General features: G+C 45.0%; 1 protein-coding gene across 2 annotated transcripts in view; it reads right to left on the bottom strand.

The window, feature by feature from the left end:
• Positions 1-11,214, bottom strand: part of LOC119399824 (uncharacterized) — a 30,058-nt gene extending 18,844 nt beyond the window's left edge. The window contains exons 1-2 of one of the 2 annotated variants that reach the window (XM_037666676.2): positions 11,066-11,214; positions 5,006-5,157 (exon numbers count right to left, since the gene is read on the bottom strand). In XM_037666676.2, coding sequence (XP_037522604.1) covers positions 5,006-5,157; positions 11,066-11,158 — 245 coding nt within the window. In that variant the 5' untranslated portion in view covers positions 11,159-11,214. Of the gene's footprint in view, positions 1-5,005; positions 5,158-5,524; positions 5,724-11,065 lie in introns of those variants that run through there. The other variant, XM_049417857.1, reaches the window with a different exon arrangement.
• Positions 11,215-23,149: the final 11,935 nt, after the last annotated feature.

Raw genomic sequence — 23,149 nt, 5'->3', positions numbered from 1 at the left:
AGAAAGGGGACGTCAAGGAACTGAAAAATTACAGGCCGATCAGCTTACTGTCCGTTGTCGACAAGCTATTTACAAAAGTAATTTCTAACAGAATTAATACGAGAGTTCAATCAACCAAGGGACCAGGCAGGATTTCGTACAGGCTTCTGAACAATAGACCATATTCATACTATCAATCAGGCGATAGAGAAATGCGCGGAATACAACCAACCCTATACATAGCCTTCATAGATTACGAGAAGGCATTTGATTCGGTGGAGACATCAGCAGTCATGCAGGCACTGAGGAATCAGGGCATCGACGAAGCCTATATAAACATAATGGAAGAAATCTACAGTGTATCCACAGCCACTATAGTCCTCCATAAACAAAGCGACAGAATCCCAATAAAGAAGGGCGTACGGCAGCGAGACACGATCTCTCCAATGATGTTCACCGCGTGTTTACAGGAGATTTTCAGGGCCCTAATTTGGGAAGAATTAGGTATAAGAGTTAATGAAGAGTATCTCAGTAACCTGCGATTCGCTGATGACATTGCAGTGATGAGTAACGCGGTAGACGAATTAGAGCTCATGATTACTGAACTGGATACGGAAAGTAGAATAGGTCTGAAAATTGATATGCATAAAACTAAAGTAATGTTGAACAATCTTGGCAGAGAACAGCGCTTTGCGATAGGTGGCGAGACACTGGAAGTTGTAAAGGAGTGCGTCTACTTAGGACAGGTAGTAACCGCGGAGCCCGACCATGAGAATGAAATAAATAGAAGAATAAGGATGGGATAGTCATGGGGCTGATACAGCAAACACTATCAAATCATGAATGGTAGTTTACCACTATCCCTCAAGAGGAACGTACGAGCCGTCGTATATGACAGCTGCATCTTACCGGTACTTACCTACGGAGCAGAAACCTGGATACTTACAAAGAGGGTTCAACTTAAGTTGAGGACGACGCAGCGAGCGATGGAAAGGAAAATGATAGGTGTAACCTTAATAGACAGGAAGAGAGCAGAGTGGGTCAGGGAACAAACGGGGGTTAAGGATATCATAGTTGAAATTAAGAAGAAGAAATGGATATTGCCAGGGCACGTAGCACGTCGGCAGGACAACCGGTGGTCATTAAGGGTAACTGACTGGATACCAAGAGTGGCAAACGCGTGAGGGGGCGACATAAAATTAGGTGGGTAGATGAGATTAAGAAGTTTGCAGGTATTACGTGGCAGCAGAAAGCTCAGAACCGGGTTGATTGGCGGAACATGGGAGAGGCCTTTGCCCTGCAGTGGGCGCAGAAAGGCTGATGATGATGATGATGGCGCCCACCACCTTCAGCTTCAGAACATGAAACTATTGTGCTGATATGTCTTATGCAGGGTGTTTGAAGAAATGCCTCCGAAAATTCGGTAAATTAAGGGAAATGCGATACTTGTTCGCACCAAGGAGGATTAAAAAATGCTCGAGTGGAAGGTATGCCTCAAAAGTGAAGCCAAGAATCCGCCATTTTACCAGTGACGAGATATAACTTAGCGGGTATACTCGCGGACAACTTTTCTTGGCAATGAAGGGAAGGCTACGGGGGCGGAGCTACTGCACAATGTACTGCTCCGCGAATTAGTCCGGTTCGGCGCGCGTTTCGAATTTAGTTTTGGTTTGTGAACCTTCCGCACCTCCTGTGACGGCCATTTTATTATTCGAGCGGCCGTCACAGGCTTACACAGCGATTTGTTCGTGAAATTTGTCACAAGCTCCCTCGGCGAGTCGTCGGGAAAGCTGGAGGGTGACGAGCGCTCACCTGAAGACGAAGGTGCCATTTTGACTGTGAGGTGCACGTAAAAGGTGCGACGTTTTCACAGGTGCAAAAACGCGAAATGACACTGCAGAAATCAAAATCAATATAAATATCTCCTTGGTGCGCGCTGACCCTCTCTTCAAACAGCGCCCCGTAGAAAATGAAGCAATGTTATTGTTTTCATTCTCACGCAGAAAACACGGACGCAATTGTGGCACTATAATCTTCAACGGTAGCACACGCGTAGTTCGGCTCTCTAGCCTTCCCTTCATTGCCAAGAAAAGTTGTCCGCGAGTATAGCAAAGAAAAGCAGCGTTGGTTCGCACCCGCCATTATTACTTCCTATGTGGCGGCAGGCACCTTCGATTTCTAAGCATTTTATTTTCGTCGGTAGTTAAAAGTAAATATGAATATTATTTTGCTTAGAAGTGAGTGGTTTCCTTGTCAAAGAAGGAAGGAAGGAAACAGAAAAGGACAAAGCAGGGAGACGGAGCCACTGCCGCGTGGAGATTTCTAAAAAGCTCTCTGTGATAAGTTTTGTACAGTGAAGAAATTTCACCAAATTCACAGGTGAAATAGAAGCCCCTCAGAGCGCCACTGCCGTGCCCCAGCGCCCGACAAGAATGACGTCGCTGTTTCCGACAACCATTGCAGTGATGATGGTTCTTCATTCGTTAAAGTACGAGTTGATAGCGTGATATGACGGCATGCACAGCCCTCGCACACACGATCGATGGTGTATTGTACGACCCTCACCAAATCTCGACTTTTCGACGTCTAGGGAGAGCATAGAAGTAGCGCTGCTCGGGGTTTTTGTTTTGGTTTAGCCGTTGGAATTTCTCAGATTTTATTATTCCGCAAAAATTACCAATATCCTTATTTCGATATTCCAAAGCGACAAGTGAATTTTGTGGGCAGGAATTTACCTCAATTCAACCGAATCAGCTGTTTCCCCTAAGTGAAAAGCTTACTGAATAAATTTCAACAATGACTGCCGTAAATAATGTCATTAGTTATATTTAGATGCCCTCCGCTAGAGAAAAGGTTATTATGAAGGCAACGAGTCGATATAGTATTTTTTTTTTAATTTCGAAGATTTTCGGACGCATTTCTTTACATAACGGCGCGCATTGCCCTTTATGGAATATGTACGTACGTCAGGCCCTTTGCCTATTTATTGCCTCATTCGCATCAGGCTACGGGCCCGCACCAAGGTCTCTATTTCTTCCTTGGTGCTTGGGCCAATCAGGCTACAGGCCAGCACCAAGGTCACAATTTCTTCCTTGGTGCATGAGCGTTCCCGTTCCGCTTTCAAGTACAAGAGTGCGAGCTAATGGTGCAACACTTTACACGTGATCTTTCACCATTCGCCGTTGTGGTTTCAGGAGCAAAGGCGTTTGGAAATTTAACGTAGCTGGAGGACCTAGGTTAAATTTCGGGTGACGGTGGCCGCAATGGTAACGGCAACAGCTATGCGAGTGAAGTACAAAAAGACCAATGCATAATTCTTAAATATACGTTGAAGAACCCCTGGAGAGTGTGCCGATTTGCACCTCTTGGTTGTACATCAGAAACGATTTGTAGCGCAGAAAACAGGCATAAAATACGACAGCAGACGACATACGAGCGCTCGTACGTCGTCTCCTGTCTTAATTTGTGTCTGTGTTTCCTGCGCTACAAATCGCTTCGAACCATAGGAGAGTGAAATTATTGTGCAACATCCGATTACAGCGTGGTCAAAAGGATAGCGTGGTTTCGACATCTAATACGCTCGAAATAATTATCGCTATCGTCTTAGTAAAACTTCTTGACTGGTTTACGCCGCTGCACCAGTTCTATTTAGCACTGACTCTTAGCCAGAGTTCCCTGTCGTGAAACATGACTGAGGAGGAGCAAGAAAAAAAAACCCTATCTCTTATCTTCGCCTTCTCTTTCTCCTCAGTGATGTTTCACGTCACTGAATCCTAGTCCCTCCATGGGCATTGATGGTGAGTTGCCTTCAGTTGTGTAGTTGAAATGACAGACAGCGCTGCTTTGGATGTACGCAGCTGAAAAAAAGGGAACAGAACATCCATTCGGCTGCTGTGCTGGAATAAAATTACATGCGCTATTGTTTTACGATGCCCGGATGATTGGCCAACGTCATGCAAGTGCTACCCAAATAGCGTCACCATTAGGCGTCGGCTCACTATGCAGTGAATATATTTTTACGCACATTTTTGACGACTAAAATGTGCGAATCTACCTCCTCTTTCCCTTTCATCGCTGGCGGATTTTTTCACAGACTCCTATCCGCTTAAATAACTGGTACTCAATCAGTCCTTTTTGTACTTCGCCTCTCTGCCTTCTCCTATTAGATGCGAAGCAATTTATGGAGGGGGCTTTGTCCGTCTGTCCTCCCGCATCCGTCCCGCGTACGTTCACCCCCCGCGGCGCACGCGCGTCCCCTCCCCACTCTCTCCTCTCCTACGCTCCCCCATCTCTCTTCTAGGAATCCTCCATTCTACGGAGCGGCGCGCGACAGGTGGTGCGAGAGCTGCATACTCCACTGGGGCGGCACGGTAGTTGCGCCGTATACAATGACGGAGCGCGCGCGCGTCATTCTGTCCTGCGCAACGCCGCGATGAGGTCCAGTGTCGATGCCGCCGCCAGTGTCACAGCTAGCGCCAGTAAAAGCGCAAGCGTCAGCGCCAGTGTCAACGTCAGCGCCGACACTTGCGCTGACACTAGCTCCCCGCCGCTTCGCATCCACACGTGGTTCCCTTTAGCAGGAGATGGTGTAATTTTTTTATCGCGCACTCCTTACTGACGGAACGAAGCCTATACGTCATGCCACGCAGGTGCAGACGCGCCCAAAGAAGCACCCCCCCCCCCTCCGATCAAGTTTTGGCTCAGCTCTCGGGTGTTTCCCTAATAAGGATTTTTTACGCGCAATTCACGCTGTCAGTGTATTGTGAATAAACAGTCGGAATCCCATTCCCACTGCTTTCAAGGTATTTCTGCTAGCCAAAACAAATATAACGTAAGCAAAAAGGAATAAATTTACAGATGAAAAAATAATAAAATGTTGTGAAGAGAAGAAAAATGAACAGTCATTCTAGGTGGTATGACTTGAGCAACAAAGTTGAACAAACCATAACGCAAAATTAACATGGACGACAATGACCGTTGGAAAATATCACGCTCATACTTTTTTTAGGTCGCAAAGCTGACTCACACTGTCATGTTCACGACGAACTTGTAGAGCAAGGTGACGCTAGTGGTAGTTTGGTTCCTCGTTCTATAGTAGATGCATGTCGCATTAGAGCCATGGTAGACTGCAGGTTGAGATGATGCGAATATCCAGGTCCTACGGCTCGTGTAAAGAAACTGAAAACAAAAGCGCTTTCTTAGGTTATTGAGTATTCCTTGCGAAAACCTGATTGAAGAAGCCGCCTGATTATCAAGAACTGTAATACAAAGGTAAACCATAGTGTGTGTGTGTGTGTGTGTGTGTGTGTGTGTGTGTGTGTGTGTGTGTGTGTGTGTGTGTGTGTGTGTGTGTGTGTGTGTGTGTGTGTGTGTGTGTGTGTGTGTGTGTGTGTGTGTGTGTGTGTGTGTGTGCGCGCGCCTTTATGAGTGAGCTAAATGAATAAATAGTATGCCCGCTGTAACGAATGACACAATGCCTGGACTGGTTAAAATGACCTAAAGTGAGACATTCGCACACTGTTGATGTTTTAAGGCAATGCTGTACCTTCCGCGATGTTTTCAGCAGCTGTACCTGCAGCTCCTCTGCATCAAGGTCTGGGCAGGTAGGTCAAGGTATATCAGATGAAGAAGATACATGCGATCGTTAGGATATGGCAGAAGAAACGGGAGTCGTGTTAGTGTGCGTCAGGTCTGGTCAGCTCGGTCGTGGAGGCTTCGCTACCTCTCTGCACTGCGCCTGCATACACGCCTTATACACTCATATACACCTTATATCACATGTACGCCTTATACACCCTGTCTTGCAAGTAAAATGTTGAGGGCGCTAGGTCCGGACCCGCCGGGAAGGTTTTGTGCTTTGCAAAACGCTACCAATTCATTATGTGCGTTGATCGTGAATACGTTATCTCAGTCACAAAGACACGGTCATTTCAGCAACCTCTTTTCATTTTGCAAAGCACCACCACGCTGATTATTCAATGTCAATTAGCACCTCTGTTCACGTTTCCTCGAGCGCGCGTGACAGCACACGCGTAAATTTTAACACAAAGCGAATTATTACTGAAATACACACCGCCTTTAAATGAAACGATTCTTAAACCGTGTGATTGCCTAATATATTACTATCGCGCTCTATGCTTTCCCTTAGTTTGCAGGCATTTTATCGCCCTTCCTCAAGAACAAGTTCCCGCGAACTTCAAGTAATATTGGACACTCTTGGTGCCTGCTTGCGAAGGCCAACAAAACAAACCCTGGCTTGAGGCAGCACTGCTGAAAGGAATAGATTCCGACACACAGAAATGTAAATTATGATGATGATGGTTAGTGGGGTTTTGTGGCGCAAGGGCCATGGGTGGCCAAAGAGCGCCATGTCTGTTAAGTGGTGTTAGCGATGACCAATGTTTACGATGATCGGGTGTATTGTGGCTGTATAGAGGCCTAAAATCACGCGCTGTAAAGAAGCATAAAAGATGTGTATAGAATATAAAATTATGGCAGTGACAAGTGGTGTGATCTATGGGTGTGGTATAAATGACGAGTGAGTATGGTATTTACAAGTGAGAGGCGGGATGAGAGCACGAGTGCCTGCTCAGGGCCTTTGATCCCAAAGGCCGGGAGGCAGGTGCTTCCTTTGATAGAGTTACCGCAGCAGCAGCCTCAATCATGAGGCCGCTCTACGGAGCGCCTGGAAAAATAACGTTGAAGTTATGTACATCTTTTAGAAATTCGAAAGGGAGACTGATATTTAAAAAGTGGTTCTCTGCCAATGAACATACCGGGATGGAGTGGGAACTGCAGGTATATTGATGAAAAATGCTTTTTCCTGAGAGCGTCTATTTCCGTGCATAGCAGTAGGGTGTGGAGTACAGTTAGGGGATCGCCAGAATGATCACACAAACTAAAATTGTTCGTTGTAAACTTTTATTATTAACATGTCCTTATGAGTGTTCACAATGAGCTTAAAGATGCTGAGTGTGTTCAGATAAGAACATTGGTGAATGTCTGCGAAGCCCCTTTAATTTCGCTGAAAAATATTTATATACTTTGCTGCCCGAGTCCCCAGGACAACAAAACAACTCTTAGTGTCGCCGAAAAAATTTTGCCTTAGTCAAAAAATTCGAAAGTCTCCACCCAGTCGAACCCCCTTCTTCTTGCGAATGGCGCGAAAATGGGATTTTGACGTCATCCTACAAAACAAATGCCATAGCTGTGAGTCTGAAAATATCGCTTGGCATACTATGAGAAGGCTGTGTATACAATGTTCCTATCTCGCAATTTTGTTGCCCATATTTTGCTTTAAAAATTGTGAATACGGCACATTGCTCAAAATGCATTATTTCATATTTGTTTTCTCCGCGTCTAAAATACTCAAAATTTCGACAATTTGCCAATGTTCCCAAACATTAGTTTAACATTTCTGCTAAATATGGTTGCCGAGAATGATGTCAAACGTGAACGAAAAAATTCATAATTGAAGGGATGTATTTAAAAATGCAATACCTTGAAATGTAATTAAAAAAACATCTTCAATTTTTAAACCCCCTTCCGAATTAAACAATGCATTATCTAACTTAATCTCTGAAAACAGGTTGCATTATTTTTGTGAGATTCAAGTTACAAGTGTCGAAATCGACGCTCACGCGCAACCACTTAAATGAGCTAGCATGTAGCTATAGTGGTCATTGTCATAATTTTTAGGTCTTAAGTTTGGTCTCTCGTGTTCACGAAATATCATATTTACAGAACAGAGATGAGGAGTTGCTTGGAAGTGCAAATTTGCACATATGCGTGTTTGTACTCGTCGTAGTATTGTTCCTGGGGAAAGCAATTATCGAAGAAAGTTCAAGATGCAAACTTGTGTCGGGTTTGCGCATGCAACAGTTTCTTCAGACCTAATGCACACAGGATGCTGAGACAGGCATTGAAGGAAGACTCGGTCCACGCAGAAAGTGTCCTTGAGACGGCAGCAATGTTCTCCGCCTTCTTGCACCTGGCGTAAGACGTCCGACAATGACGTGTCCCGTTTACCGCCATTTGGGGGGAGAAATGTCTGCTGAGTATATGACTAAATTTTGCCTTTCAGCAGCATTCTGCTCAGCAGCATTCTGCCAACAAAATTTTTGACAGACATAGACGCATCTGCACATTTTACGCCGATCTGTTTGAAGATGCTAAAGCAGTTTCCAAGACCGAGAGAGATTATTCTGGGATAAAGCTCATGAACAAGGCGTTATCCAAATCATTTGTACTCGGGAACTTCCGCTTATAGCTAAACTTTTTGTTGTGCTCGTTCACGTAGCGCTAAACACTCACTTTGAGCTGTGCAATTGAGACATAAATCTCAGGGGAGTACAAGAAGCCTACACCTTCACGTTACACCTCACGAAGTCGACTACGCAACTGACGGACGTGAATGCTAATGCGCTGTTGGGATTTCAACATTTCCGAGGGTAATTATTTTTTATCACTCGTCGATAGTGTTGAGCTGGGGCTCCTGTTGCAGTATTAAAGGAGATATACGTGGCAGTGGTTAATCGCCTCCAGACGAGCTCATTGAGTCATCGCGGAATGCTGAAACAACACGCGGTAGCCGAGCCGTGGCTCCAATGTGGAACGGACAAGGAGGCGAGCCTTTCTAGCGAACCTTACCTACGCAACCTTACCTACGTAAGGTTGCGCGCACAGCGTCGCTGTTCACGACGCATTGAGCCACTAACGTTCCGCCCGGACATGCACTGGCGCGGTACATGCAACTGAGTGAAAGCAAACCCCTTGGACACCTTTACAGCCAGGCGATGGCCCAAGTTTCCCGCCTTAATCCTGACGATGTCTAAGGCGAGTGCAGTGTTAGTGATACCATGATTCATACCGCTCTTATGTGCTCTTCAACACCAGGGTCTGCCCAGTCATTCTCGTGTGTTGCCGATCCTGTACCGCCGGCACATCTTGCCGAGCTTGCCGCAATACGTGACATATTAGCCGTGCTGCTTCCGTTTCTTCAAGCTGCTAGGTATTCTTCGCCTACAATTTGTGCGTGCCCGACGCAAACTATCCACGATATCCACAAAGAGTATCGGTCTACATCACTCTTGGATAGCATTCACCATCTTGCTGCTTCCCCAACTGTAAGGATACGTGTTCAGTGGGTGTGTCAGGCCATTTTGCCGGACCTTGTCAACATTGATCTGGCAACCCAGCCAAAAGTTGCACCGTACACCCTTCCGAGTGTTCCTGAAGATGGACAGGGACAGATGCTCCGGGAAAATGAAAGCCTCGGACGTCCCATACGAGCTCTTATACCTCCGTGTGGCTCAGACCTGACTGGTTGGTTTACCAGCCGAGAGGAGGTTACGTTGACGATGCTATACGCATCGGGGTTCCGCTCAACCCATATGTGACAATTCTTTCGGCACAACATTAACGCGGTCCATTAGTGCATAGGCTCCATTTGGTGACACCCCAATCCACGATTTGACTGCGACGCACTTGCTGTGGACTTTCCAAAACCTACATTTAAACGGTCTTCGCCACCTCCGTGCCACAACCTTCCGACCTGGCCGACCACCCCACCTTGACTGCTGTATACACTGACCGTTCAACCGTGCACTGTGAGATTTCATACAAGAAAGAAATTTGCATGTGTACTGTTAATATCACGAGCTAGTATTACTAAGGGTATACTTTCAAAATAAACAAAAAATAGGCAGTCTTCGCATTTTCTATAGGCGGCTGACGGGGTATGGAATGAATTTTTGCTGTGATGAAAATTTTGTTGTAGCGTTGTTCATTATAGCGGGACCGACTGCAAAAACAATGAAACATCACTGGTACATGACTCGTTTGAATCTAGCAGAAGTATTCGCACGCCGCTGGCCGAAGTCAGGCGGTATCGGATGGTCTGAAACTGCCCTAGAAGCGCAAGAGCAAAGAGTCAAATATAATACCCACCACAAACAAACGTGGCCCATAGAATCACGTCACCTACCTCCGCACCCCACTTGATGACGAGTTATCGACTCTACAGTCGATAACTCGGCCAGGTGGGATACGGCCCTCCGTAGCCCACTTCTGGCCGACCAACTGTGGGCTGTTCAGCAGGCCTACGATGCGGCCGAGAAGCTTGGCCTTACGGTTCCTACATGGGATCGGCCCGCTGCGTGTTGAGATGCGCCCTGCAGGACCTCAATAAAGTTTATCATACCATACCACACTGAGACTCGGCCGAGTTGCAGACAGTGTCCAATTATTATTTCATTGCTGACAGCAGCTGATCCGAAACAAATCACGGAAATATTTGTGTAATGTCTCAACGTCGCCGTTGGTCGTCATGTAAGGCACGTTTTAGCTATTCAGGCAGATGAAATCACTTTCAAGTTAGAGCAGCTCCAAAGACTAATCGACCAGTTTTTTAATCGTGGAAGATCCTGCATATATGTATCCCTCTCTCTCTCTCTCTCTCTCTCTCTCTCTCTCTCTCTCTCTCTATATATATATATATATATATATATATATATATATATATATATATATATATATATATATATATATATATATAGATTAGGCCAAGTAAAGGAAATACTACGCATGCATTGCTGTACATCTGTTGTCAGCAATAAGCTGCACCTATCTCAGTACGGATGGAGACGAGTCAGGTCTGAAAAAATAAAGCATACATTACTGTTTATCGCTCCGGCACTGGACACTCGTAGCTGTCGACGCGGGTGGCTTTCTTTGGATATGGTAAACTTCTTGCATGGCAGTGTGGCACTGTCTAAATCCTTCAGACGGCATGTGAGACACGTTCTTGCCAACTCTTCTTCGCTGACGATAGGTTTTGGCGTCACTGAAGCGTGCATCAAGCAATGCCCACAGACCTTCTCTACTCGCCATCGCACGCCGTCTTAAGAAGTTAACGCACTTGGCCATTACCGCAACATTACTACGATGAGTACATCGTCAGATATACGTAGTATGATTATCGCCAAATAGTATAAATACACTGGCAACAATATAAAGTTCCGCTACCCTTTGTGTATGTCGGAAAACAAAAACGCAAAGTGGAGAGCATAACCATAAGTAATCTTACCTCTTGGAGATCCGAAAACGGTATGCCACTGCTAGTAACCCCCTGTGAGCTTACGGAGGGGAAGAACAAAATGGCAATGAGGAATGGATACATGGCTCTTCAATTGGCTGCACGATATATAAAATGCTGGAAAGTAGGATGAGCAATAACGCTTTTTATATTACACCTGTAGAGCACGTAAGTAATATTTTTATTCGCCGTCATATTTCTTTGTATTGTCACGATCATGCCGCATGCAAGGCGTCCAGTTTCCAAAAGAAATCTACGTAACGAAAACAAGCGAAAGAAGCTGAGAGAAACACCTGCAGCTTTCTGCTGCCTGTGTTATTATTAGAATATTACACAGGTTTCAACAATGGGGTACGCGAAAAAAAAAAGCAAGAAGATTTATCGCCGATTACGATACTCCCTAATGCGAATTTTGAGCGCAGCTTCATGTTGCGCAACGCCAACTGCGTTCGAAGCTTTCGATATGCGCAGTTGTAGCAATCTAACATTCGTTACATATTGCCAAAGAAACTGCCAGCGCTCGAGTGCTACGCACACCACACTATCTATCTATCTATCTATCTATCTATCTATCTATCTATCTATCTATCTATCTATCTATCTATCTATCTATCTATCTATCTATCTATCTATCTATCTATCTATCTATCTATCTATCTATCTATCTATCTATCCGCCTACGTTTCGGTGTTCTAGCGGTCGTATTCTTTACTTGGTATAGCCCGAAATTAGACTAGGGGGATGTTTTGTGGCCGTTTCGTTATTGGGGTGTGTACCAAAATTGGTATGCCTTGACATGACTGCATGACGAAGAGAAATTGTTGGTCATAGCATAAAAATCATGGCGTGCATGTCATGAACGGCACGATTTACATGCCACGATCTTGGTGCTTTTGCGGCGGTTTCGTTAACTTGATGTATACAAAAATTTGTATATATCAAGTAGAGTATGACGATCATCATTGACAGGCCTTGACGTGCAAATCGTCAATTACATGTACTGTTCATTATGATTTACATGTCATGGTCTCGAGGTGCTCGCGGCCACTTCATTAAATGAATACGTGTGAAATTTGGTATGACGAGGCATTTTTGTATGACGAACACAAACGACAGCTGTAACATGAAAATCGTCATATGCATGTTACTGTACCGCATGATTTACATGCAACGATCATCGTGCGCTCGCGGCCGTTTTGCTAGCTTGATGTACACCGGAATTCATATTGCGTAACGTGACTGCATGATGTACATAAGTGACAGGTGGTAACACGATTATCATGATATTCATTTCATGTAAGGCATGATATACATTCGAGGAGGAGGAGGAGGAGAAGAAAAACGGAAAGACAGGGAGGTTAGCCAGTTCTCAGACCGGCTGGCTACCCTGTGCTGGGGAAAGGGGGAGTTCACGGTGTGCTCGCTAGCTTGATGTACAACACAATTTCTACTGCACGACCTGACTGCATGACGAACATAAATAACAGGTGTTAATATTAAGATAATTATATGCATGTTATTGTACGGCTTGATTTACATGCCGCGCTCATGTAGCGCTCGAGGCCGTTTCGCTAGTTTGGTATACACCAAAGTTGGTATTGCGCGACATGATGACTGTATGAACAAAATGAATGACATGTGATGTCGTTAAAGTCTACACATGCATGGCATGTTCGGATGGCTTACATGCCACTGTCATGATTAGATCGCGACCATTGATTTGACTGTATGGTAAACATAAAGGACAGGTTCTAACATGCAAGTCATGACATGCGTGTCCTGTACGGCATAATTTACGTAACACGCTCTTGGTGCGTATCCGCCCCTTTTGTTAGCTGAATATAGACCAAAATTGGTATGGCATGACATGGGCGAGTGACGAACGTAAATGAGAGGTCGTGCAATCTATATACCGGAATATACGTTTCAGTGCCATTGTATATACTAGATTGTACATGCATGCATGCATGACAAACGTGTGATAGTGAACTTCATGTCATGCAGTGACTTTCTTTGCCTCAGACAAAAACAAGGCGATGTACGCAGCTTCTTGCTGCCTGTTTCGCATTAGATCGAGTTTAACGCGATAGCGTTAAAGAGCTCGTATCGCAGAAATTCCGCCGTCGGCGTCGGTGTCGGCGCCGTTGGTTGTGAGCGAAAAATCATCTTGTCCGTGACCGAAAAATCGAAAAAGCTACAAATAAAATAAATAATAAAAATGTTTGGTCCCAGTGACAATCGAACCCAGGCCGTCTGCGTGGCAAGCAGGTGTTCTACCACACAGCCACGCCTCTGCTTGGAGTTGCACTGAAAGCAACTTTCATGCTTCCCAAAAATACGCGTCCTGTATACAGGTGTCACAGTACTAGATGTAATATCGCAGTAATATTGCGTGGTACAAGCGTACATTGCCATCGGGCGTCACACCATGCCAATATCATAACGACTTGGTGGTTTAAGACAGCCACCCATTAGAAAAGGCACTCACATTACTGCGCATATTCCCTTAAGACCACGTAGTGGGTGCATCGCAACTTCGAAAAAGTTTCTCGCGCATAATTGCTCCTGGTTTAAAGCATGCTACCCATTTCATAAGGCACACACCTTAGTGCGCACATTCTGTTAAACACTCGTAGTTTTCGAAGTGCGCACTAGGGTCAGGATATCGCTATCGCGTTCAACTCTTAAAGGCGTAGCTTAAGCGTCCCCCAATTTTCTTGTGCTTTCACCGAAAATCTTCTGTTTTTACATTTGTTATTTTACCTTGCACCACATTATTTTGGCTAGTGCTATGCACCAACATGTCCAACATTACACATGATCTTCAACATAACACATTCCTCGCATTCTTCACTGCTACCTCTGAGATGTAGGAATGTCGACGATAAGCTGTTACCAATATGGTCAGCGATTCTAAATAGCCGCCTGGGACTTCCTTTGTCCCGTGTGTTCTCGTGGTTTCATGTCGCAGTTCTAATATTATCGATACGCTTCTCATGTACTTTTGCTTCTTCCTCACCTAATATAAAGTTAAGCTTCTTCATGTTTCTGAAACGGCTTATAAAAGAGTCCAATTTAAAGATATCTGTCAACAATATTGCTTTTATTTGAAGTTTACAAAAAAAACATTAAATAGAATGTGCGGCATTTGCTTAGATCAGATACGAACCTTTTCAAAACCTTTTCCTATGTTTTCTCAAGGACCCGAAAACTTCAGATTAATGGATGACTTGCACATCAACACAGAAGTAGGAAGCCGTGTAAGCCAACGGACTCTTGCCCTTGGTGAGAAGGCGCGGTTTAATAAATATGACGTTGTCAGTTAAGAGTTTTCGAGAGGTTTTGAATTACTATGTTTGTTTTTTCCTGTCCTTTTGTTGTTTTTGACGCATGTTTTTCTTCCGCTTGCTCTGGCTTGTTTTTATCACCTTGATCTGTCCGCTGAGCATCTGCGGTAGCTTTGTCATAGAGAAGTCGCCAGTTGTAAATATTCCAGTGATTTCTTGTAATGAAGTTTTTCTTGCAGGGTTCTCTCCATAAATTTGTAAGCGTGGACATTCTGAGAGCGGCAAGGGGGGCGGGAGTGGTCGAGTTATTAAGTTTCATAATTTCCCCTTTACAGGCTTCCCATTTTCGGCATATCAAAATTTCTTTTCTGGTCGTGCATTTCCGGCATCTTTGCAGCACGCAGAAAATGAAAGCAAGGCAGCTTGTGTTCTAGCACTGGAACTGGAAGGATAGGTCTTTCAAACCACAAGGATATCTGTTCAGACTCCTGTTTACAATCCAGGCGGCAAGGCATTGCTCACGGGCGTTGTGCGCGCTGTTTCTATGAATTAGTTCCCCAGATGCGCATTTCAACGGGGTTATTAGGAGTGGTGGGCGGTCTACCAAAAGCGGAGGGTACTGAACCAGAGCAGTGGGTTGCGAAGCGAAGCGGTTGCCGGCATTTCCATCGCCGAAAGCCATGGGCAAACCCCGCGTTGTGGGTCAGCGTTCGTGTCGTAATCGTTTAATTAGCGCTGCAAGCTGTAAACAAATGGTACTACAGCAAAGATGTATGTGGCTAGGTTCTGGCGCATCGCTTCCGCACACCGGACGGCGGGTAGAAGTATGTTAGGCGGCAGATAAATATCGATTTATGTATAAGGTGCCTTCGCAAAGGTGCCCTAACCTCCTCGCCCCTGCCGATACCTCTTTGACAAGATTCGCAAGGTTCACGGAGGCACGTCCCAGCACTCATTGTGCCCATTTGTTTGGTGACGTAGATATCGCGCTAGCATTATCATCACCGGTTTCCCTTTGAACTCACAATGAAAGCGATACCTTTGGTTCACACATAGGCAGCAGAGCGACAATTGAAGGAGTGCCAACGCGCACACACGCGCAAGTGGGTGGGAATAGGATGGAAAACGACCTGAAGCCGCATGTTTTATATACGGCGTGTATATGAGTAGATACCATGCATGTATCATTATAGTATGGCAGGCATACGAGAAAAACTCATCTCCAGCATCGAAATATATGAACTTAGTATACCAATATTCACTGTAGTAGTCGCAAGATTATCACAGCTTCACTGGTTTCCAACTTCAAATCAGTAGCAAGCATTTGCATTTTTATTGATAAATACGTCGTAGTACTTAACAGGAACGCTCCACTGTGTATCTAACGATCCACATTTTCAGCAGCAGTATCATAGTTCGTGGTATGTTTCCGTGAACAGCAGTTTAACCCCGTCTTGTGTAAAACAGCGGAGATGTTTAAGCTCGAGGCTACGCGGTCCGAATCATGAATGGCCTCTACCTTATATGGCATCCCTAGTCGCCTTGCACCTGGCACAGCTACGCTTGGCGCGTGCAACGCCATAACATGGCAGGCGCGTGCTGTCTTCGTCCTCTTCTTCTTCTGATTCGATCCCCGAAGACGGGCGCCCGACACGCGCTCTTCCGCTGCGTCGATTTGTCCTGCATTGTATGCAACGACTTGGATCGGCGCGCGAATGAGTACAGAGTGAGAGAACGAAAAAGATAGAGAAAATATAGAGAGAAAGAAGGAGAAACGGATGAAATAGAAAACGATATACAGGCAGAGAAAGACACTGACAAAAAAAGAGAAAAAGATAGAAAGAAACGGACATAAATAATATAAAAAAAAAGCGGAGAGCAAGACATAAAAGACAAATTGAGCGAGAAAGAGAAGAAAAGGAGGACAGCGAAAAAAAGGCTGAAAAAGCGACAAACACAGAGAAAGTACACACAGGGAGAGGAAAAAGAAATAGAAAGAAACAGAGTAAAAAATAATGGGCAAAACAAACAGAAAGATATTAGGAAAGAGAAATATAAGAAAAAACAAGGAAGACCGCCCCGCTCAGCTTTTTTTCAGGCTTGCCATTACTTGGGCGAATGTGCCTTAATTTTTTTTTACTGTTCCACACCGTAGTTTGCTGTTTCGCACAGTATGAAACGCGCAATGCTCCTAGGTTTGTACAAAATGCATAATTACGCCATCTTGCTAAAGCAACAAGGTGACCTGCTATGACCAAAACTCCTAGGTCTGTTCAAAATGCACCATTAGGCCATCTTGCTACAGCAACAAGGGGACCTGCTATGACAGTAGAATGAGGTCAGCCTACGCATATATCCAAATAAGCCAGCTTGCTTGCACCAATATTATTCAACATAACATTTCGAATGTGCATAGGATATCAACGCACAACAAGCTCACCTTCTTTTCAGCAGCGAGGTGATCGAGTGCCGTAATACAATAGCCCGTACATCCCTATAAAGGTACATACCTGTAGTTGATACATTCCTATAACGTAACCATAGTTCGGGAGCCATAATATACAGAGTGAAATACAATACAGGCTTGCTGCTAGGAGTCGAAGCAAGAAAGTCCCTGCAGAATGGGTGTAAAGTAAACCGCTAAGCCGGAGCTTTCCTGCGTACCATGATACCACAATAGGTAATGCTTGTGAAGCTAAATGTAAAAATATATACCTTGTATATTCGCGCAATAGCCGCAAGTTTTTTAACAAATTTGGAGTGAAAATCGCGGGGGCAGCCATTGAACGGAGGAAAAATCAACTTTTTTTCGTACATGTTATCAGCGCTACTTGCCCTTATCTAACATCAGCACTCGCTTCTAATGCGAGGAGGGAAAAAGAACCTTAGTCACACTAACGCGGTTGCAATAATGCTATTTCTCGCTCTCGTCCTCCTGCTCCCATTTATTCGTCTCATCCATGAACTCGTCTCGTCACCAAATGACGTCGTGCTCCGTTCCATCGAATTTGTTCGGGATTCTCATGACCATGAAGTGTCTTTTCACCGTAGTGAAGGAAAAACTAGCCCACGCTTCCAAAATCAAATAGCACACACACACACACACACACACACACACACACACACACACACACACACACACACACACACACACACACACACACACACACACACACACACACACACACACACACACACACACACACACACACACACACACACACACACACACACACACACACACACACACACACACACACACACACACACACACACACACACACACACACACACACACACACACACACACACACACACACACACACACACACACACACACACACACACACACACACACACACACACACACACACACACACACACACACACACACACACACACACACACACACACACACAGAAGGCATTCCCTCTTCAACCATTCAATCAGTTTTGTTTGGTGGACGGCAGCGCCTTAGAAGCAGCCGCTAAATCGCGGACGCTGTGCCTTTGCTACCTAGAGGTGCCGAAAAGCCGCCACTGCTACCTTGTTTTGCCCTCAAAAAACAAAAAAAGCTGCGGAATTCTCGGACCGCGCAAAGTATAACGCTCAAGACCTTCTCATAAATTGGTGCGCGCCTAACACCCGAGCAATTCTTGAATATATTTAGGGGCACATTATTTAACAAAGTTCCGGGTGCGGCTAACACATGGGTGCGGCCATTACAATAGTATGTAGGGCAATTCAATTGTTATCGTTTAAAGTTGAAAACGCAAAAGAGGTTTATTGCACTGTACATATCGATATTTTAAATCTCCCTGCTTCCTATTCTCTCTTATATCGCCAGTTTGATATGACATTTCGACCTTTTGCTTAGGCATTTTTGAGAACTTAGAAATTATATCTGCTTTACATCCGCTGCACAATTTTCTGTGCAAAAGTGCATTTATGTCTAGTATATAGTGAAACGAAATGTTTGAACATCAGCGCAGCCGAAATGGCATATTGGCTAATATCAAGAAAGAGCTAAGTGTAGTTTGGTACGAAAGCTTCTCTGCTCACTCTCCATGTCTGCCACAGAACTCTACAAGAAGACGTTCATAACGCTGCGCTCACATATTCCTGTAAATGCGACCAGCTGTTACAAATCTGTTTTGCAGGCATAAAGAAGCAGTAGTAGATCTAGAGCAGTAGATGCCGGCGATGCCTGTTCGTTTTCTAAAGAACTCTGCGATCTTCCCATCTCTAAATGTTACGCATATTATTTTCATTGCTGTCGCATGAGGTGTGGTTGTAAACTTCTGGAATTTTCCTGTTTTACAATATTACATAGCATTACACATTGACTACAGACATAACTAATTAGCGCAAAAAATAACGAACAAGGTGAAGGCATCAGACACGACTCCTGTCTACTAGACTAGACAGGAGCGCTGTCTGTTGCCTTCACTTTCTCCGTTGGTTTATGCGTTAATTAGTAATTTCTGCAGTCAATACGCACCAACTAGTCCAACTCGCTTCTCTAATACCATTACATATAGGTTCTGCGCGGTCAGCTGTAAAACAGCTGTAAACTGCCTGCTATGATTTGTGAATGTCAGCCGTAAGCCCTCCAACCCACCCTTATTCAGTGAAATTTCAGTTTGAACATCCCACTGATCTCCACTAGGTTTGCTGGATGGCGCTTCGCTGCTGTCGCGGCCAGGCGTGCGCACGGTCACCGGAAGTTTAAGGGCTCGTCCCGGAAGTGGGTCGTCTGCTGCGCTTCTCAGCTGCCGATTAGCGTTCATTTTGGCTTGTAGTTCACACGTCATTGAATTTTGGAAGACGTAATTTTCTTCCTGACCACAACTACTATGCTACAGAAACATGCGACGCGAATATGAAGCAGAATTTAGCAGAGAAAAGGAAGGAAACGGTCTCTTGTGTCTTGGTTTTAGCGCACAAGGCGCAGCTCGAATGGGATTCACGCTGGCGAGCGGACACTACGACTGGCGTAAATATGCACGCCTTACAATGAATCAACAGTCGTAAAATCACTTAGCCGACAATCAACCAGCGCTCACGAAAAAACGATAAGCGAGTTCGCTATCAACGCGAAAGGAACTGACAGGCAAAGAAGTTTCGGTTATGGGGCTGCTGCATGCTGAGAATAAAAATAACCTGCAGAATAAAAATAAAAAAGCGAATACGTTAGAACTCCACGCAGTACTGTAAGCAAAAGTATGCAAATATATTCGTAACCAGGGCGTAGTGAAAGTGTTACCCAGGGTATGTTTTGCTGGATTATTAGTAATTTCTGGGGTGTTACGAGCCGAAATTACGACATAATAATGAATCACGCTTAGAGAAGGGCTCCGAATAAGTTCGAACACCTGGGATTCTCTCACATGCACTGACGTCGCACAGTACACGGACCTCTAGCATTTCGCCTCCATCGAATGCGAGCACCTAGGCCGGGATCAAACTCGGGCATTTCGAGTCGGCAGCCGAGCACCGTAGCCACAGACCCACCACGGCGACAATTTTGCTCCAGAGGAAAAACTTGGCTTGATGAGCACACACATTGCTAGCTTTCAGGGACAATAACCCAGTCTGCACATTCTACTTTGATTCGCCAAGTGGTTACAGCTTTTATAGACAATTTTAGCAAATGGTGTACCGTTTACGGCACAACGAGCAGGCATTTTTGGCGAAACGCGAACGACACCGGCCCGAACATACCCGAACGTTGCAGCAGCTACGCTTGCACGGCGACCATTTGCCGAACTTCCGGGACGAGTGCTCTAACTTCCGGTGACCGTGCGCCGGAGAGCTCGAAGCGCCATCCAGCAAACCTAGTGGAGGTCAGTGGAACATCCCTGTAAGCTTCAACATCCTTGTACACTGCAAACGCAAACTAGCCGAATTGGGCGTTTTAAGGGCTACAATCCTCCTTAATACTACCTTCATCTGGGCAGTACTACCTTAGGGTGTAATGAGGTGGGTGTAATAAAGTTCTGCGTCCTCAATTTTACTTCGTTAAGAAATTATGTGGAAGAAAGGAGGTAAATTCACTATCTGACGCCATTCGTCGAATGGAGTTAGAGGAACAAAAAACTCCCATCTCATTTCCTCTGGCATGTTTTCTCTTTTTTTTCCGAAGCTTTCCATAATGCCTTCAGTGCTGCCGGGCATGCATGCAGCTGTGCGGGGGAAATAAGTAAAAGAAAGAGGCGGCATGCTTCAGCGCACTAAAAATCCCTTGCACAGATAGCCCAGAGAAAGAGATACGAGACCCTGCGAACGGACGGAGAGAAAGCGAGGAAGCCCTTTGGCCTTGGCGGCTGCAGCAGCCTACTGCGGCCCGCCCCCGCCAGGTCAAAAGCAAGCCAGGCGAGGCGCTACCGAAGTGACATGGGATAAAGCTTCGCGCCTCATGCGCGCGCGAAGAAAAAAAAACAGAAAAAAAGAAAGAAACGTGAAGAGGGAGTCGTCCCCGCGGCGGCGCGATCGTCGTAGCTAGGCGGCTAGGCCTTGTGAACGCCACTTCTCAAGTGATCAGCTGTGTTGGTCGTGTGTGTGCGTTTTGTGCCTGCAGCCACTGCAGCCTCACTGTGTTCTCGCCGCTGGATGTGATATGCGTGGTTTGACGACAGTGCGACATGCTGTGCTGCGAGTGCGATAATCGCGACGGCCTGTCGACTCAAGCGAGCGTGCCGCTGTGCATTACCAAGCAGATGATGGGCACCCTGCGTGCTCGGCACAGTCAGGAACAAAAATGGTAAGTAATACTGATGTTCTCTCTCTTTGCGAGCCCTTATCGTCGCTTATGCACCTGTAGATGACCTTCTGCACATTGCGTCGCTTGAAAAGTGCAATGAAAAGCAAAAAAAAAAAAGAAAAGAAAATCGGCATGTCAAGCTTGCGAAATGCCCGCCAGCGCACCATGAGCGTGGCATGTAACCCATGCCGTACATTACACGCATGTCATTCATTGTCTCCATGTTACCAGCTGTCATTAATGTACGTCATACAGTCACGTCACGCTATGCCAATCTTGGTATGATATCAAGTTAGAGAACCGGACGCGAGTGCACCAGGCTCCATGCCGTAAATGACATACATGTCGTTATTTTCAAGTTACTATATGTCATTTATGTTCGTCGCACAATCACGTCACGCTATATCAATTTAGGTGTATGTCAAGCTAGCGAACCGGCCGCGAGCGCACCATGAGCGTGGCGTGTGTACATGACATGCATGTCATTATTTTCATGTTGCCAGCTGTCATTTATGTTGGACGTACAGTCAAACTGCACAATACCAATTTTGGTGTATATGAAGCAGGCGAAACGGCCACTAGCACCCCCGAGACCATGTTGTCAAAATAACGCCATACATGACAAGCGTGTCATGATTTGCACGTTAGAAACTGTCGTTTATGTGCTTCATACACTCTTGTGACGCCATACCTATTTTGGTAAATATCAAGTTAACGAAACAGTCGCAAGAGAACCAAGAGAGTGACGTGTAAATCATGTCGTTAATGAAATGCATATCATGATTTTCAAGTTAAGACCCATCATTCATGTTCTTCATGCAGTCGTGTCATGCCACACGAATTTTGGCGTACATCCCATTAACGAAACACCCACACGAGCTATGAGTCGTAGGCGGCTAGATAGATAGGTAGATAGATCCGTTCAAAGTCGTAGAAGTGTTTAACAAATGCTTCGCATTTAAGTCGTTAAACTCAGATAGCAATGATGTGTGATGCATGTTTTGGAACTTCTGTGAATATCACTCATGGTTCATACGACCAGTCAATCGACCCAGGAGTGCGCCCTGATAAAGTTGTTTGCACGATATAATTTTCTTGCCTGCGATAAAGCATGAATGAGGCATGATACTTTCAGGGAATATACATTAGAGCAAAAGGCCACGGTTATCACATTGTCACATGATGGAATGTGCATAAAGGACAACTTTGTTTTCGATTTATTCTTTTCTCCAACTCCATTTGTTTGTTTTAATCCTTCGTCATCGTGTCAATTTGCGCACATTGACATGTGACAAGACCGTGCGCTCTCATTTTGCAGCATCTACCTTGGATGCAGTCAACTACCCTGGACATCTTTCTCCCGCCATGCAACTGTGAGAACCCACCGAAGCACAGATTGTCAGGAAGTGAAAAGACTTTTCGGCAACAATTTGGCATTGCGCACTCTGCCCGTCTCCTGAAATAGTATATTAAGGTACATAAGCACTGTACCTTCATAGATATGCATCAAGGAACAGTGAAATAGCATATCAAGGTACATTAACATCATTAGCTTGGATTCATTTAGCTAGAACGAATAAATCATGTTAAAGCTATACAATGACGGCCATATCATGTGACAGACATCTGCTAAGTGCAGTGTGTATTGTGAAGCACATGCGTTTTATGGTATTGAATGAATGGATAAATGTTTATTCCAGCAAAATACAGGAAATGGGCCTCAAGTGAAAAGCGACAATGGTAGCTTGAGAAGTGCACAAGGCCCAGTAGAGCAAAAAGAGAGACAGAGCAGCAGAAACGTGTACACGTTCAAAGGCAAAACATATACACATACAAAAAGAAACAGGAAAGACAAAGCAGAAGAAACGTGCACATTCAAAGGCAAAACACCTACGCCATCTGCAAAGTGACAAAATCAAAAAGGGTGAACATTTACGCTAGTGAAAACAATGAAAATCAGAAAACAGTGAAAACAGAAAAGAAGGAACGGCCATTCAACGGCATGGAAGGAATGCAACTTCATTG

The sequence above is a fragment of the Rhipicephalus sanguineus genome, chromosome 7 (genome assembly GCF_013339695.2).
Source record: "Rhipicephalus sanguineus isolate Rsan-2018 chromosome 7, BIME_Rsan_1.4, whole genome shotgun sequence".
NCBI classification, from domain to species: Eukaryota; Metazoa; Arthropoda; class Arachnida; order Ixodida; family Ixodidae; genus Rhipicephalus; species Rhipicephalus sanguineus.
Note: the sequence above shows the minus strand (reverse complement) of the source record. Positions and strands in the feature narration are given on the sequence as shown.